Source organism: Haemorhous mexicanus, chromosome 3 (genome assembly GCF_027477595.1).
Source record: "Haemorhous mexicanus isolate bHaeMex1 chromosome 3, bHaeMex1.pri, whole genome shotgun sequence".
In the NCBI taxonomy this organism is placed as follows: Eukaryota; Metazoa; Chordata; class Aves; order Passeriformes; family Fringillidae; genus Haemorhous; species Haemorhous mexicanus.
In genome coordinates this window covers 95062177-95080866 of record NC_082343.1, presented here as the reverse complement: position 1 = coordinate 95080866, position 18690 = coordinate 95062177, and the positions used below count along the sequence as shown (strand labels likewise).

At 35.7% G+C, this 18690-nt stretch overlaps 2 protein-coding genes across 5 annotated transcripts in view; one reads left to right on the top strand and one right to left on the bottom strand.

Moving 5' to 3' along the window:
• Positions 1-18690, top strand: part of MCPH1 (microcephalin 1) — a 123289-nt gene that overhangs the window by 63048 nt on the left and 41551 nt on the right. The gene's annotated exons all lie outside the window — the stretch shown is intronic.
• ANGPT2 (angiopoietin 2) overlaps positions 1-18690 on the bottom strand; it is a 41136-nt gene that overhangs the window by 15630 nt on the left and 6816 nt on the right. Inside the window, exons 2-3 of one of the 2 annotated variants that reach the window (XM_059842778.1) lie at positions 2827-2982; positions 609-730 (exon numbers count right to left, since the gene is read on the bottom strand). In XM_059842778.1, the coding sequence (XP_059698761.1) occupies positions 609-730; positions 2827-2982 (278 nt within the window). The remainder of the gene's footprint in view (positions 1-608; positions 731-2826; positions 2983-18690) is intronic. The other variant, XM_059842779.1, reaches the window with a different exon arrangement.

Sequence of the window (18690 nt, the reverse complement as noted above, 5' to 3'; positions counted from 1 at the left end):
GTAAAATAAGACCGTGGTGATATGGAAACGAAGCTAGCTGAAAAAAGGTATGAGCCTTTGGACCACAGCCGAGTACGGAAGAGGATAGGAGTAATAGTTGGTTATTGGTCAACTTCAAAATATGGACTCTTGAGGAACGCTGAATATGATTAGTGCTTTTTTTTTCTCACTACATTAGGTAGAAAAATTGTAGCAGTGACCTGGTTAATCATTAGGATAGCTATATACTACCTAGAAATAAAATTTTGGAGATGTGGTTACACTCAATTAGTTTGAATCAGGTTACATCAAATTCATATGGAAAAATCTAAAGAATATAAACTGGGTACAACAGAAGTACTGTTTCAGTTTTAGCCTTAAGTTCCTCATATAAAGGAGAACTTTAGATAGTGAAGAACAATATATAAACAGACTACAAGAATAAACCTGCATGAATCTCCTAGGCTTTAGGTAATATATGACCTTTTTAATGAGTATGGGTAACATTTTGTAATCAGTTTGGAGAGCTTGTGTACAAGCCCTTATTTTCCTACTTGAGTACATTTGTTTCTAAAACTATTAGAAGGGCACTTCATGGAATAGCACTTTATTGAGCTGTGCAAACTTACCTGTTTTTTTCTTGTAATTTAGTTATCTCATTGGTCTGATCTGAAATCTGTCTTTCTAGTTTGTTTGTTGAAAGAGAGTGTTCCAAAAGCTGAAGTTCAAGTCGGGTTGTCTGGTTTAATACCTAAAAAAAAATTTACAAAAAAACCCTTCTTTTAAAAGATATGTCTTTAAAATAAATTGTAATTTTGTTATGTTGTGAAATCATGCCAATCTCTATGTACACCTGATTTAAATTATTTAAAAATATTTTTCAACACTTAATTTAGGCACAAATGTTCATAGAATCAGAATGAAGAAGAATACACAGAGTTGAACTAATTTTCTTATTACACTATATCATTGGGAATATTTCAGTAGTATGCTATATTTCTGATGAGAGTTACTGTGTACTTTAGCTTTGTTGTTATACCTTCCCCTCTGTTATGATAATTCCTTTTTCATTACTGGAACTATGACAGTTGTGGCTCAAAGAATGAGTTGACTTGTTTTCCCCATCTGGTATTGAAAGTAAGTCTCTTGCTGAAATCTTGGCACAGTCACAAAATCACTTGATAGTTCTCTCCTAGATATTTTATTCAATCCCAAATTATATTTTGAAGTGTTTATCATGTGAAACACATGACTATATTTCATGAAACACATGAAACAAATCAACTAAAGTGACCACACTTTAGTCAATTCATACTTTGCTTTTTAATATTACCTTTTTTCTATGCATTGTTTATAATTTATTTACATCTTTAAATGAAGAAATGCAAATTCTAGGAAACATGTATGATACTCTATGGTATGTATTGCATTACTTTAAGGCAAGTTTTCTAGAAATATTTTCTCATTGGTTTAGAATAACTTTTTTTAATTCAACAGAATTTGGCTTTCCTTGACAGGAAGAATTGATTACTCATGTCCTTCATGTTAAACAGTTATTCAGGACATGATTTCACACTTAAGTGTAATTGAAAATTATTGCCAAAAGTAAGTGTCCTTGAGAGAGCAATTGTTTGGTTAATTTCCTCATGTTACTAATTAAGCCCTTAACCCAGTCACCAGTAATTTCAAGCAGAGAAGGAAAGTTACAGTGATGATTTTCTTCCTCTAAGCAGAAAATAACTGAGTAATTTCCATACAGACATTACAGTGAATTAATAAATACATTCTCTCCACATGTGAAAAATATTAGTCTCCTGAATAATACAATAAAAGTTGAGCTCAGTATGCCTATAAGCTATGAATTATCAGTTTATCAAAGAGTTCACCAAGTCTTGATTTAGGTTAAAAAATGTAATTTAATTCATTGGATGAATTCTACAGATAGTAAAACTTCTAACACGGATCTTAGGCTTTGCATACTTTTTATATTATACAAAATATTATATGCTGCATGATATATCCATTATTTGTTTTGGCAATTTAAGATCTGCAACTTCCTACCATATCTGCAAAACTACAAATACATACCAGTCTACATGGATTGGACTTGTCCTTCTGCTAATATCTGCATTCTGTTTTAACAGAATGTCTGATTGTACTCAATGCTTTTCTATTAAAACCCGTTTGTTTTTGTTTGAAGTTAGCAAAAGTACAGTAGACAAGTTTACTTCAGCTTGAATATACTTTTCTAGCAGCCTCCTAATTTCTTTTTATTTTGTTAATCTCAGATTTGTTTATGTATCCTTTTGTTTACCATAATGCAGTGCATTGTGCTGGAAATGAAGTGTTACCCACTTAGAGTTATCTGTGAAAACATTAATTAAAAAGACATAGTTCTTTTGATTAGTTAACAAAAATTAAAAAGGAAAGATTTCATGTAAAAAAGCAATTAAGCTGGTAAATGGAACAAAGACAGTTTGAAGAGACTCGTTTAGCTAAGATTAGTAATGAGAGTAATGTGAATATAAAGCACACTAGGACCCAACTGATGCCTGGATATAGTATAGTTGTTTAAAATACATTCTCTTTAAAGATTAATTTAACAGTTGGCTTTCTAGACTTACTTATAATGCTACTGTAATGAAAATCACTCTAGTGACAACAGTGAGCTTGAGATGGCACTATGTATTACCCAATACTAATGTTTCCTTAAGTTGGGTAGAACTGTGGGTCACAACAATTGACTTCTAATTGTTGAACAGAAGCGTGTAACTCTCAACAGTGTTAAATGTATGGCTGTAGTATTTGGGAAGCAGAAGCATTTTGAGGTTGAAATTCATTACTTACTTGTGCTTCAACATCTGTTAATTTGCGGGTCTGTTCAGCTGTTTGATTTAGCAAGTTTGTGCCTATTTCAATCATTACTGCAGTCTGGTTCTGCACTGCAGTTTGCTGGATCTCTACCATTTCTTTCTTCATACTGTCTTGGATGTAATTCTCAAGCTACATGGGAAAGGAAAGAGAGAAGATAGTTGCATTCTTTCAATGTTGGAAAGGGGGTAGTACAGCAAGCCTGCTGGCAGCCTTGCTAAACAAATTTGGTCCTTGTCTATTATGTATTTATGTTAAGTTTCCCAACATTAAGCTCTGTGAGAGGAAAACCAAATGTGACAAGGAATGTGTGGCCACTCGTTTTCTAAAGGCAGGAACAGAGATTTGCAGGAAGTAGGTAGTAGGTACAGTGATGAAAGTGCTTGTGGGCACTTGGAAGCCTTTCTGCCCTAGTGCTCCCACCATTGTAACCATCAGAGGAGCTTCACCAGCTTTGGCAGTGATGGGAATTTTTTAGAAGATAAAAGTTTAGGAGTTTAGTCATCTTCCTGTATTTACACTTAACTATTTTAAAAGCTATTATTCATCACATGACTAGAATTCAAAGAGGTCAGATGTCATTTAACACTGTTATGTGTGCATTTTTATCAGAAAGAATTTCAGCTAAGACACAAAACAGTAGAAAAACCTATAAATACTTTAAATGCTTAATATTAAGGAATGCAAAAGTTGTTTAAAATACTTTACTCTGAAGTAATTTCTGTCTAAACTAATATGGCTTTTTTAGTAGATATTTTATAACAGAGTACCCTGCTTTCAAGGAAAGTGAGGAAAAATAAGTAGCAAGGAGAAAATTAAAGTAGCCTTTTGCATAAATCTTTCTTTCTACCTGCCTGGATTATAAAAAAGCAGTCTAGTTTTTCTTCACACTTCTTTATTTCTTGTCAGTAATTGCAAATATCTTACATTTCTTTAATGTGTCATTGCATATTTTTGAATTCATGAAAGGCCAGGCCACAAGACTTCATTTTTTTCCATTGACTGAGGAAATTTCTAGAATCAAACTTCTACTTCACTCCGACACAGTTCTTTCAACAGAACCATAATAAATTTTTAGCTTTATGCTCTACCTACAAAGAGGATACTAGCTAATAAAAAATAGCTAGTGTCATTAAGCACAAATGGTAATACATCACCAATTCCTAATCTAAGTGAAATGGTAAAACAGGTTGATATCTTGACTTTTTAAAAAATAATATTTTAATAGTCTTTATATGAATGATGGCTTGTAGTAATGAGACACTTTGAACTTTGTTTTGTGGCTATTTTCTGTATCAGTGGGGAAAAAGCATCTTGTGATTTAATATTCTATAAACCACTGTTCAGATATAACCATTCCATTTCCAATCAGCTAAAGCTCAATGGGCAGATCTATCAGCTTTGAATATTTAAGGTTTTCCCCTTAAAGGTTACTTAAGCAAGGACTGGGATAATTTTTCTTACTTCAGAGCTGCTTTTTAAAAGTGGCAAATGGAGAAAACAGGGCATATTAAGAAATCAAAACCTCGCAAACTGGTAGTATATTCTTACATTTGAAGTGACCACTATTTCTGGATGCCCAGTGTGACCAAACTGTCAGAGCAGTATTTGTTTGTTCACTCCAGTCTCCCCATGCAGCTGGTGAACTGCAATGCACAACGGGGAGATTTCTGACCTGGCATGAACTTTGACCCACATCTACTGTTCTGGTCCATAAACATACTTCTCCTTGTACCACAAAGATTCAAAACCAGTTTTTAGGCAGCCTTTACATGCTCTTTGCATAATGATCTTTTTGAATACTAGAATTAAGCATACAATCAACTGGGTTTTGGCACAATCATTGAACATGGCTATCTTCGATTGCCATCATACTATGGTAATTAGAGTTATTCACTATTCACAGGATTGGTTCTTAAGTGTTACCTTTTGCTCCATGCTATTCCTCATTTTCAAAAGCTTCTCCACCCAGAGACAAATCTAAATTGACCAAACATGGTAGAATTTTTTTAATTCTTTGGTGACATCTTTTAGGTTAGCTTCTTTTATGTTGGACAACCATCAGTGCCTTTTAATTGAGTAGTAATAGTCAGGTATCTTTAGTCCTTGATCATTACACTGTGAGATGTCGGAGTATAGTGATAATTTATTTTGAAAAGCAATGCAAATTAGTATTTGGTGCACCATAGTCAAAGGACATTTGCAAAATTCTGCAGACTTTTATATAGATAAAAATAAGTGATTTTTCTCTGAAGTGAGATGAAGACCAAGAACAACAACTAATATGTATTCCTCTGAAAAGGCTAGACATCTGGGAATTAACTTATTTATGAGTCCAAATTAACTTTAGCAACTGGATCTGGAAGACTGGACATCATTATAGATAACATTGAAAAAACTTTGCTCAAATGCAGCTCTGTTAAAAGACTATGAAGTGAGATCTCCAGAATTCATTTTATTTGCCTCAGTATCACAGTTAAGTATGGAAATACCTTTATCAAGATCAAGGATGTGGCTTCACCTGTCAGACTCAGTGCATTGAAAATACTGCATCATTTTTTATTTAGAAAAATTAAAATAAAAAGGGAGACAGTAATAAATAGAGCAACAAAGAAAGATTGTTCATGAGCTTTGATTCTTTCATGAAATAGTTGTGGATATTTAACCTTATTCTTCAAGGTTCTTTGTTCACCAAAGACAGAGCAGAATGAGAATCTGAGCAAAGTCATCTCTTCATATAGGATTGCAGAACTGCATGACTTCTTTGAAATTGTTATCACTGAGTTATTGCAAAACACACTACTAGAAAAGGAGTTAATTCTGGGCTTAAAGGTAAGGTAAACATTTTATGGTGGGCTTAGGCAATTGCCCAGTTCAAACACACAGATGTAAGGTTGCTCTGAATACAGTATGGAAAACCTGTGATTACAATTTAAGGCATCTGGTGGTTCTGGTTGCCAGATTTTTATACCCCTTGTCACTGTGCTTGTAACCTTGGAAAGCAGTTTTCTTTGGACACAGAGATGTGTATTTTCATAATTTATCTTATTTGAATATCTGTAAGTATAAACATATCTCCAAGTATCTGATCTCTTTCAAATAATTTCTCATTTATGTGGGGATTTCCAAATCACTGAAGTATTCTCTTGACTCCAGTTGTAAGTTTGTCTTCACATCTCTTTTTTAACTTAAAAAATATTAAATACGTAATTTAGGGAATATGGTATCTGTGCTTACTTGAAAGCATGAAATATGAATACCAAAAGGGATTTAAGATTTAAAGCCAGTTTTATTATCTGACTCATTTATTCTAATTTGGAACAACGTGAAGCATAAAAATTATAATGACCTATTAAGTGGCTTTGGAGCTTCTTGTGATTTTTTACCTAAAAATCCTATAAAGCATGATTACATAAAACCCGTCTGGTTTTTCCTTCATATTCACTAATCCTCTCCCACTTTTGTACGTTCTCTGCATGTACACATCATAAAATCTCTTTTTCTGACCTGAACCAAGATAATGCACTGATCCCTTGCTGCTTATTTCCCCTCTCTCTTCATCATACAATGCAAAACTGTAGAAAGTAGCACTTTTTACTGCTACAACATCCTAATTTTTTCTTAGTGGTAGGTGCTTACTTTCATCTCTCTTCAAAAAGGAGAAAAAGAACGACTTTCATCCAAAATGCCCCACCATCTCCCACTGACCTTAGTGACAGCAGAACATGTTCCCACTTATACCCCTGGCAAGCAAAGCCCTTGGGTTTCACTGGCAGGGTGATGGAAGAACCTTTTTAACACTGGCTCCACTTCCCACAGCCATGGCTGAGCTACACTGACAACACTGAGGATTAGCAGCCATTTCTACAGGACTGTAGTTCTTTGTGGCACATTTCTTTGTAGAAACTATTCATCAGCTCCTGCCAAGGAGCCTCCTTTCTTTGTAAGCAGTAGCACACTCAGAGTTTCTGAAGGGGGAAGAATAGCTTGGGTAAAAAAGAGGTTTAAAAGAGGGAAGGGCATGGGAATGAATGCCTCAGTCTCCATCCATCAGTCAGGAGGCTTGGTAGTTTGAACAGCATGTCAGTCTTCTTCAATATTTTGCTCAAATCTGGAAGGTGAAACAGGGATTATTTGCTAGATTATCCCTTGCCACGGCAATAGCTGCAGTTTAATCTCTTTTTGATTCAGATAATATTTGAATATTATAAGAACTGTGTTAACCATGATTACATTATTGTTATTGAACAAAATAGATGTTAAAACCTAATAGCTGACTATTAGTGATGCATTTTCCGAAATTTTGCTTTTGAGGGAGTAAGTCAATCAATGACTTGATCAACTTGATCAATGACTGTCTTAAAGATAATACAAGGGAGAGGGAATGTTTGAAAGAAGGACTATTTAATTGACAGCATTTTAGTGACACTTCTTGGGCTTTTTTTATTAAACATTCTATCTTTTGTGTAAGAATTTGGCTGGCATGTATTCTTGAACAGAGTATAAAAATGAAAGCACAGATGGGAAAAAACATGTCTCAAAATATGCTTAAATTGCAAAAACAGCTGGGAAAATTGAAATACTTTACAGTTAAGATTTGTTACAAAGTTATAGTGATGCATTTTTAAAGAGAAAAAATTCTCTAAGGTCACCACTTTGGGGCTGCATCATGTTTTATTACTTCAAATCATATAAAATCCTAAAATTTGGTAAAAATACTCCAGTTAAGTTGCCAAAAAAATTAGGACAGGTCAATAATATTGGAGCACATTCCAATACATTGCTTTTATAGCCAAGGCTTTTTTTTCAAACAAGCTTTAAATTGGCAAGAAAGGGAAGACCACATGTAGAGTATGCACTAAAAATATGTTTTCTAACCATTGGCAGAGATACTATTAATCCATTATGAAGGGTTATCAATACTCAGTCAAATGAAAAACCTTCCTGATTGTATAGTTTGTGTCCATACTAAAGAATTTTTGGAAGAATCAGAAACTTATTTGTGCATTTTATAGACAATTGACTTCCCATTTTTTCCATTTTAAGTTATGAATGATGTCTTGCATTTGTTCTTTGCTCCTAAATGTTTAATCTATACCAATTAAGCAGTCATGTTCCTGGCAGCATTTATGCTCCATGAATACATACATCCCTCATTTGCCAAATGCTACCCCATATTAATAGTACAAATAGTACTGGATGCTTGTTCTATTTTATAGAATTTGTCAGTTACTGGAGCAGGCTTTCCAAATAAAGTTTGATGATTTTCTTAATGTTTATAGTCTTATTCTGTCAACTCTATTTTCAGCAAGAGGTAATGTTAATCATGAGTTTCTACACAGTGCTGTGTCCTGTGTGAACAGGTTGTGTTACAACAAATATTGCACGCTTAGTCACCTTATGTAGATACAGAGAAAACTGCAGGGCTAATTACACATATGTAGTGATTTTCCTCTAACTTTCATTTTGGATTTAAAAAAGTGGAGTAGGTCCAATAGAAAACCTAGCAACAAAAAATACGTTTACAACTAGGCACCTTTTAAATACCCGTTGAAGCTACAGAGTTTGGCATATTGTAGAGGCCTGGGCAGTAAGGAATTAATGTGTTGTTATGCCTCAAATGCTGATGGCTATTCAAGTGGGCAAGTAAGAACAGGATGTGGCTAGAAAGAGAGTCTGTAGGAAAGAAAGGCAGCACCTTTGTGGAACCCACTTCCTACTTCTGGTCTGTAGGGGTAGAAGTGGGCAGAAGTGGGGTCAAGAATTAGGAGTGAGCCATCAGCTCAGGGTCAATCCAGTAGAGGGGATCAAGACCATCCCCTCTAGAAACCCTCAAAAGACCCTCAAAGACCTTCAACCCATTTCCAGAAAGGCCCAGAAATATAGACTGCACCTGTTCACTTATTTACATGAAGAGTGAGAAACCTAAGTCCCAGGGGAGGGAAATTTTCCTATAAAACAGTTCCCCTTACAAAGCTTGGGTGGCACCACCAGGACCTTGGACACCCTATTGGCTGCATCAGTGCTGGATCCAGAACTGGTGATTCCCTTTCCTCTCCTATCTCAATTCTCTTTATAGAGGCAAACATATTTCCATGCCAAGTGTGTCGTCTGTTAATAAAACTTTGTGAGCATTTTTCTTTTGGACCCCTTTGGCTTTTGCCACTCTTCTTTGACCAAAGGCATTTAGGAATTTTGGGTGCTTGCTTCCACAATGGAGTGACATGCTACACATATATTAAGCTGTCAAAAACTGAGTTACAGTTCTCACATCCCTAATAAAAATATCATGTGCTTTATTCAGAACTTACATGTGCAAATTTAAACCACTTGAGTTTAATCAGCTCTTCCAATACCTGTGGTCATCATCTTGGCACTTTATTCAACAAAATGTTCATTATATACACAAAAGCAAGCAAGCAAAATGGAAAATGTGCTTAAGCATCCATAATCAGATTTGCTTAGTTTTAGTAACAGGTCAAAATAAGAGAAGCTAAGTCTCTTTAGTTCCTTTGGGAATACTTTTTCAGAGTATAGATGTGACCTTCCTGCTTCTCGTACTCCAGATATCTTGAGGTATCTTTAACCTAGTAATGCTTGGTCTTAGTTGCCCTGCCCTTTTTTAAGAGTGGCAGTGTTCTTTGGATTGTGGCCACATCTGATTTCTTCGTGAGTCATCTGGAGTAGAATTTAGCCCATAATTTGGACTGGTTTTTTTTTTTTTTTAATGCTTTGCCAATGTGCAGTTTTTTGATTGTAAAAGGTTATCCTTATATGCCACAGAATCCTTACATTTCTCATTCACAGATACATTTTTTTAATATGAAAACAAAAAGGTAGTTTTTTTCTCAGACTATTTTAACAGACTTATTTTTCAGTTAAAGTAATAAATATTTAAATTGTTTCTTCGGAATATAATTGAAGTCTGTACATTAGGAGGGTTTTCTTGGTATGAACCACCTTGGATCCTATTGGATATGAATAACAGTGAAATGTAATGTACTTCTTTGAAAAAGAAGGAAACACTGCCTCAATTTCATTACAGCAGTTCATGTGTAGTCTGCTAAACGTGCTCCTTAATGTGCACGTATGTAACCATATTGACAGGCACTCCATGTGTGCTTGTATTTGTATTTCCACATCACATGAATGCATTGGTGTTATGAAGGCAAAATACTGTCAAAATTTCAATTTTGCAGACAGTTTTGTTCTCTTTAAAATAGCTTTTTGTACTTATTTTCAGTCTGTCCCTGTTCCTACTGCTTCAAGTTGGGATGGAAATAGAAGAATCACTACCCTTTCCAAGAGTCATTTATCTTGACAGACCTAAGGGAACACATTTTTAAGGGCATTGCATCAATCTCCATCAATCAGACCTTAAGCTATTTTAAAGCAACTTTTAATAAAATAATTTATTTCTTCATGTTTTCTGGAACTAAGTTATCAATTTTAAGAGCCTGTATCTTTTGGAAGAAATTAGTACACTGCAGAAACAAAACGCAATCATGTCTGAAAAAGAGACATTTAAAATTTTCTTTTTTTTTCTTTTCCCTAGAGCAGGAAGTCCCAATGGTCTATGAGCTGTTTCTCAAGAGAGGGAAAAAAATCTTTTGGGAATGTATGTGGGAATGCTTGAGATGTCTCTATGCCCCATCAAACATGTCTGCCTGTCCAGACCTCCAGCTAAGATTTTTCTCTTATCTCATTTTCCTGTCAGCAAACAAAAGGTGAAAGTAACATCATAAATGAATACTATCTGGAAGTGAGCTGTGATTTACTGGAAAATGCTCAAGCTAAAATTGTGTAATAAAATACTAAAGGTTTAAATGCTAACTCTTAAAATAGTAAACACAGACTTTAAAGTAAATGATATGCAGATGGTTCTGGTAGGGACGCTTGTGCACTAAATGAAAGCTTACCAGCCTTTTCTCCTGTCTGATTACACTACATTTAGAGGAAACTGTTACGCTTTTATAATTTACACTTGCTAGCAGAAGAAAATTGTTCCCCCCCTCCTTTACTGGCAAAACTCTACTTAAATAAAAACTAAATTTTCATTAATGTAACATGAAACAAAATGTATGAAATGTCTTCATTTTCTATGCAAATATTTATAAAGGATTACTTTCAATCTGTGTTCCTGAATGGAAGTATTCTGTATCTAATTTTAAAAGTTATTACAGGATGATTGAGCTTTCTACTATATGTTCTGAACTAACCATGAATGTTACAATCCAAGTGATGATGTAGAAAAGGCAAAGGAGCACAGAGGAAAAGGGAAGAGACTTTGACAACTGAAACACTCCCAAAAGTTGTTGTAGAGTTGAGCTCCCACCTTCCAGGCACTGAGCTTATTTTGTACATGTAATACTACACTACTGCTTTCCTACCTACACATGTGTTTTGTCATTTAGTGGATGACATGGGTTCTTTGTACTATATATGATGCACATACTTTCTATGGTGCATTTCTGCATTAAATTGCAAATGAAAAATAGTCTTTGCAAAAAAGCACTGTTAATGGAAACTAAATAGTCAACTTGACAAACCGCTTAACAGTGACAATTTCTATGTAGGCAGGTAAATAATTTTATAAAAACAAAATTTAACAAGAGTATCTTCAAAATTAAAATCAATTATTTGGTGATTACCCATACTCATAAGAGTTAAGGCTATTCATTAAGGCAATAATTTAAGATTCTGAATCACCATTTTTCTGGACCATAGCTGCTATGGTATTTCTCTTAAAAATCAGGGAAGGAATTCATAAAGTTCCCATTAGTCTAAAAATAAAGAATAAATAAATAAATAGTGTGAGTCATGAATGGCATTTTGCCGAAGTTCAGTAGCACTGAAGCCAGGAAGACAAGAAACCAGTGATGCTTCAGCCATTCACTGAAATGCATAAAATATTTTTCGTTATATTCAACAAGCCAACCAATACTCAAAATTAGGATTCCATATTTATTAACAGTGTAGGAAATGCTGCTAATCAATATTTAAATTTTAAACACTAGATTATGGCATTGGGCTATAATTTCTAAAACTGAATATTCAATCCTTTTGGAGACAAGCCTATATGTTTTCAATCAGATTTTGGACTTGCATGCTAGCATCAGGGAATCAGGACTTTACCAGACCAGTGTAAGGATGAGATTGTGCCCTACAATGATGACGTCTGAATAAACACTTACTATTCCAGATCTTATTTCTCATAATCCTTTCTCATTTGTGTATTTTTTCCATTCCACTGAGCAACTGAAATAAACTTACTATCAGATATGCTGGTGACATTTTTCATGGAAAACATTGTCTATGTAGCCTCATAAACTTTACAAAATATTTAGCAAATGTATTGGTCACAGTTAAAGCCATTTATCTTTTTTATCTCAAACAATATCAAGTGTTTTTTTATGAACTCCTCTTTCAACAGGACAGTCTATTTTAGAGAATAGCTCATGATGTGGTGAAGCAAATCAGAGATCAAGTTTTTGACTAATATGAAGCAAATTCCACTTTTCAAAACATGTTACTGGGGAAGTGAAAAAGAGCTAGGCATTTACAGTTCATTCTCAGCATTGCTTTCTAGGGAAGCAGTCATCTTGCATTCCATTTCCAACCAGAAGGAAGAATGATTTGGAGTTCAAGGATCAAACTAGTTAGGAAGCTATGGTACACAATTAGTCCCTTTTGTAAGCTATAAAACTGGGTGTCTCCAGTTCCTAAGCTGTGTTCACAGAGCATCTTTCAGCATAACAAAAATTAGATTCTCTTGAAAGTTCACAGGTTAAGGAAACTGGAAGCATTTTTAGTAGTCCTAATCTTTGAAACATACTGGCATCTAATTATAGTTTATTGGGTTTTTATGTGGTCTTTTTCTTAGAAGAAGCCTCAATGATGTTACCAAGTGACAACCAGTCATTCTTGCTGAAGGTCTGACAAATTTTGAATGCTCAAGACTTTGGGGAAGCGCATGTCAGCTGCTGATTTCAGTTTTGAGGGACTGAATTTCTTTACTAAGAACCCACTCACTGATTTTGGAGGGGAGGAAATAAAGTAATTTGTGCTCAAGTACTGTAGCTCTCTTTTTAAGATGTGCTGCATCTTTCTCACTGTCATTTCAATTGATAATATGCTAGATGGACTGGGGAGGTGGAGTGGCTGGAGAACTGCTACATTTACATCACCAACTTGAAAATTCCTCACTTGCTGGACCAAACCTGTCAGAGAACTTCCCAAACTTTCCAAAACACTGAGCAGGGGAAGCAGGACCCAAAAACCAAACTAGCCTTAAATATGCCTACAGAAAGCACTAAAGGCTGCCTTAAAAAAGAGAAGCTCTGGTGGTCACCTCTGCTTAGTTAAAAAAATTAGCATCCTTATATGTTCTTGTCAAATGCCACTTATTTATTTCTCTGTACTGTTTCATTAGCCCAGTTAAGAGTCTTGAGTGCAAAAGTTTCTGAGGAATTCCATGCTCGAAAGATAAATCAGGAAGCTACTGTGTTAAAAGTGGACAAACACAAATATTTGGAAGCAAGATCAGAACATATAGGCAGCATATTGCAGAAACAAAACATTGTGTGTGATGCAGGAAAAAAAATTAAATTATGTAATCCTGTAATCCTGATTAAAAATACTTTTTTTTTTTTTTTTTTTTGTCTCAATAGCCTGAATTATCCGTTTAAAAGCAGACAGTTTAGGTTTCTGGAACAGAAACATGAAGACAGGTCTTTCCATCCATTGCTTCCAAAATTTCCTCTTTGTCTCTGGTACCCCCTGAGCACTCAGGTGGTGGTGGAAAGTCACCTCTTGAGCTGAGCTCCAATCAGTGCTCCTGAAAGCTTGACACCAGGCAGCTGCCTGTGTGTGCCCTTCTAGAAAGACCAGAAGCCAGATCCTCTCAAAAAAAAAAAAAAAAAAAAATCATGCTATTGGCATTAACCATAAGAGGAGAAAATATCAGAAAAAATGTCGGAGAACGAAAGTTGTGCATTATAGGATGGGTATTTTATGAGAGGACACTGTTCCCTGTCTGTCAAGATCTGATAAAAAGGGCCACTGAAGAGGGAGACTTTTAAATAGGCTTTCCAGAGACTCTCTTGGATGTAAAATTCTGCTGTCAAGATGAGTAAGCACATGAGCAGTGGAGAAAGTACAATGACATCGATACTATGTGCACCTAGCCAGAAAAGAAAACTGGCTTACATCTGAGAGGTGGGCCCCTGCAAACATCTTAAATTTCAATAAGGTCCTGAACCTGGGTCCGGGAAATCCCAAACATAAGCACAGGCTGGGCGGTGAAGGGATTGATGGCAGCCCTGACAAGGAGGACTTAGAGATGCTGGTGCATGAGAGGCTGAACATGCCCTGGCAGTGCGTGCTCACAGCCCAGAAAGCTGATTGTATCCTGGGCTGTATCCAAAGCAGTGTGGGCAGCATGGCAAGGGAGGGCATTCTGCCCCTCTGCTCGGCTCTGCTTGGGGGGGACCCCAGCTGGACCAGTGCTGCATCCAGCTCTGGGTCCAGCAGCATTAGAAGGGATTTGAATGGGTCCAAAGGAAGGCCACAAAGATGATCCCATGGTTGAAGCATCTCTTCTATGAAGACAGGTTTAGAAAGTTGGGATTTTTCACTCTAGAGAAGGTTTTTAGAGACCTATAGAGCAGATTTCCAGTACCTAAAGGGGGCTTGCAAGACACCTGGAGAGGGACTTTTCACACAGGCATGTAGTGACAGGACAAGAGGGAATGGCTGTAAACCAAAGGAGGGTAGGTTTAAGTTAGATATTAGGAAGAAATTATTTACAGTGAGGGTGGTGAGGCACTGGTACAGGTTGCCCAGAGAATTTGTGGACACCCCATCCCTGGAAGTGTTCAACCCCAGGCTGCATGGAGCTCTGAGTAACCTGGTCTAGCGGAAGGTGTCCCTGCCTACAGCAGAGTAGTTGAACTAGGTAACTTATAGGTCCCTTCCAACCTAAAGCATTCTGTGATTCTGCAAATACTCAGGAGAGTATGCACAGAAGGTTAAAAACAAATTCAGCTAAAATGACAAAAGAATCCAGAAATGAGAATTCTGAATGAGAAAGAATGTAGAGGAAAGGGACAGCCAGGAAGATGCATAACTTTAATAGAAGGAAAGAAATAAAGAAAATCAATCAATCAGTGTGAGCAGAATTTTAGAAGTGGATGTGGATAGGAATAGAGATAGGAATTCTTAATGACAGTAAGCTGCAAAAGGGAACTGCAAGGCTGATCTTAAAGCTGAGGGAATTAATTCTCTGGTTTGTTTGAAGTTTAAGAAACATTATGAAGTTGGAAGAAAATTCACTGAGGAAAATGGTAAGTGCAAAGGACTTGACTGGATGAGACTCTTGGGAGATGTTACTCCCACATGGACTAGAGAGGGACAAGAAAAAGAAGCTATTTCCTTGTGAAGAAAATTATTACTCTTTTTTTCTATTCCAGAGGCATCCTTACTTAGAGGTAGTCCACATGAATTAAGCCTTAAAGCACATATCTGATTTACTGGTCTACTCCATTAACTTCAAATACTCTTTCAATATTGTTTTATTAATACTTAGTTTTTTAAACTAAGTGTTTTTAGTTTCACTAAGAAGTCAGTGGAAATTTTTCTACTTGTTTTGAGGAGAGCTAGGATTTTGTACACTGTCCTCAGAGCCTTTTTAAAACAATAACATTTACCATAACAAAGAAGCTGAACTCAAGACATGGCTAAGTTTATTCTAGATTCAAGTCAAATAAACGTACGTGTCAGGGGGAAAAAAATAGGGTATTTTTAACTATATATTTAAACTTTCTTGCCTAGCTGGTAAACTGTAGTTGACAGAATCCTTGCTTGTATGTGCTAAGATTTCAACAGGGTCAGATTGTTTATATTTGTTGCAGTTTATACTCTTTCTAAGGGCTAGGTTATTGGTCTAGGGGCTTACTTTAAAGTTATTTGTACTTAGTTTCATCATGTCAGAGTAGTTTTCAGAAAACATTCCCAGTAAGGCTCCAGTAGCAGTTACAATAGGGTTTTTTAATTTACTATTACTTTATAGGCAAACATTATATCTGACAGAAAATCTGGCATCAGGATGACAGTTTAACATAAGTGAAAACACAGGGATAGTTAATATGGTCAAAGTTCAGGCCTCATGCAAGGAAGCTTAGGGGGGTTTTTAAGATGATTCCTTAGCAGCAGTAAAACACAAGATTTTTTGTATTTTTTACTTATTCATTTAAGCTGTCTTTCACCTACTTTACCTGTTTTTTAAGTTGCACTAAGAAACTGGAAACTAGTGTTTCACTTGAATAGTTGAATTACCCTGTTCATAAAAAATCGTTATGAAAAGAAAAGCAAAAATAAGACAATTTTTTCATTAGGGCTTCACCAGGGAACTTTCTTGAGTAAGAAAACTGTCTGACTGGATAGGGTATCTGTTAATGCAAACTAAAGTATGGCACGTGTGTTTTCCATTACAACATGTATTTTAGTCTTGATATGCAGCTTTTTTGTGTTTGAATGTTAAGAGTTTGCACAGCTGAGGTTGTCAGTTGACAGCTGATACCCTGGAAAAATGGGGCTGTTGCTTCTTGACTGAATGGCATATTCTCCTTAAAGTACTGGTTTATATTTCATTCCGAAACTGTGGGTTTGAACTAGCATCTTGCAGGTAGTTACACCTTGTAAATGGAAAATGAGGAAAATTGTTGCATAGAATGTAATGTAGTACATGGGAAAAGACCTAAAACAAATATATAAAGTGTCATAACATGATGTCTACAAGTTCTGTCAAGGAAGACAAAACTAAAATGATTTTTAGGTACCAGGGATAAAAATGAAATCTCTCAGCTTACTCAGGTACCTCCGTGTACATCTGTACATCAGGTCACATGGTGAGCAGAGCCCTGCGGCACACGGATGTCACATCACGTGTGGGGGAGCTGCTATGGGGGCTATGGCTATTGCCCAGGAAATGTCCTTTCCACTTAGCTGGGTGTTTCCCCATTCCCACACCCTGACAGAATGGAACAAAGAGGCTTTTTCCTTCCAGGATCACGCACATCAGGTGCAGGCCTGAACCAAAAAGCAAGCATACCGATGAAGCTGATACCGTGAGTGCAGGAGGTGAATGACTCTTAGTGCCTGCAGTGTGAGAATGAACAGGTCTGCAGAGCTGTTGTTTGCACAGGGCTTAAGACACTGCTCAGTCATTTTTATACTAGAGATTTTCAGAAGATCCTACTATTTTGAAATGGATACAATTATTTTCTCCAAAAATGAGAACGTCTAGGTTGAAAGATGAGAACTTTTACGTTTTCTCCCTGTTAAAAAGTTCTTTTAAATTGAGTGATAAAGATCAAACATTTGCTCAGTGTGTTTTCCTGTGGTTTTGATAAACAGTTTATTCAAAAAACGTACTAAAACTTTGAAGATCCTGAAGTACACAAATTATGGCAGTTGTGTGATTATGCTGTACCACACTAGAATGCTCTAATACAATAGTTTTCATTTTATGCTGAACTACTCTGGTCCTCATCAATTAATGCTTTAGCACAGATTTTGAAGTGCACATAGGTAGCTTCAATCTCTTGTTACTTATATTCCTAAAAGGTATTACTCAGTCTAACACTTCAATGCCTATTAGAAGAATTTTAGTTGCTAATATTGAGAGAGAAATAATGATTCAAGCAAGGCTTTCTTTCCCCTTTCTGGAAATAATAAGCTCTCAGTTGTGTCACCACAACACGCTGATTTTAATACCTGTGCAAAATCAATGATACAAATTTGAGATGTTGTTCCCTAGAGGGTAAAGGAACTCTGTATGGTTGTGGGTTTTATTTTAAAACTCCATCATTATGCTTGAGACCTGAATACAAGTACAAAAACTAAAAGATAATTTTTCCCTACACTATTAAAAGGAGTTTGAGAAAAGCGATGACATTTCATGCTGCGTGGTTTTAACAAGAGATCTCCAGAGACAGCTGAATTGGAAAAAACATTGCTGTCATCTAAGAATTCTGAAGTATTTGTTCATCTAGAGAGGAAAATGTTTCCTTACAGCTTCTGTGAGTAGTGAATTCTGTGAAGAATACAAGATTCCCATGCATACTTTTATTAACACAGAGAGAAGTTAGAAGAAAGAGGGTTGCATATTCTATCAGCCTTCTCTTTTTAGTAGTAAGATCTTTTTATGACCTTAGTTAGACTCCTGGAAGGTTGTTAGCTAAACTGATAAAGCTTCATATGGGCAGCATAAAGACAGCAGAAAAATCCCTGTAGCTTCCTGCTCTCTCTTCAGACTAAGCCATAATGTGCTGGAAGTTGGAAAGAGAATAGATAGATATCATCTAATCATACAAATTGCAGGGTACATTTGCTGAGCTTTATAAACAACATCTTAATTTTAGGGTTAACCTGTTCCAGAAAGAGATAAAAACTAACAGGATTTTCAGTAATTACTTGGAACACAGTAAGAATTTCTTTTAAAAAAGCTTTTAAGGAGTAGTAATGTCTTTTTCTAGGCAGCTTAAGAACTGACTTAGTGAGTGTTTGCAGAAGTATCTAGGTGTGGAATTTTTTTTTATACAAAACATAGGTCTGGATTTTGTTACCTGAAGAATTCTTTAACATCTCCTTTGAACCTGGTTTACTTGGAATAGACATCAGTTTCACCAAAAAGTATTTCTTTTTGTTCTCTCTAGAGAATAAATAAAATTCATTTTTCCTCTGCCCCATTGCCTAGAAATATGTCTGGTCAAGGAAATGAAATTATCACAGTATTTTTAGTTGTAAAGCACTTTTTAACTTACTGTATGCATCAGGTTA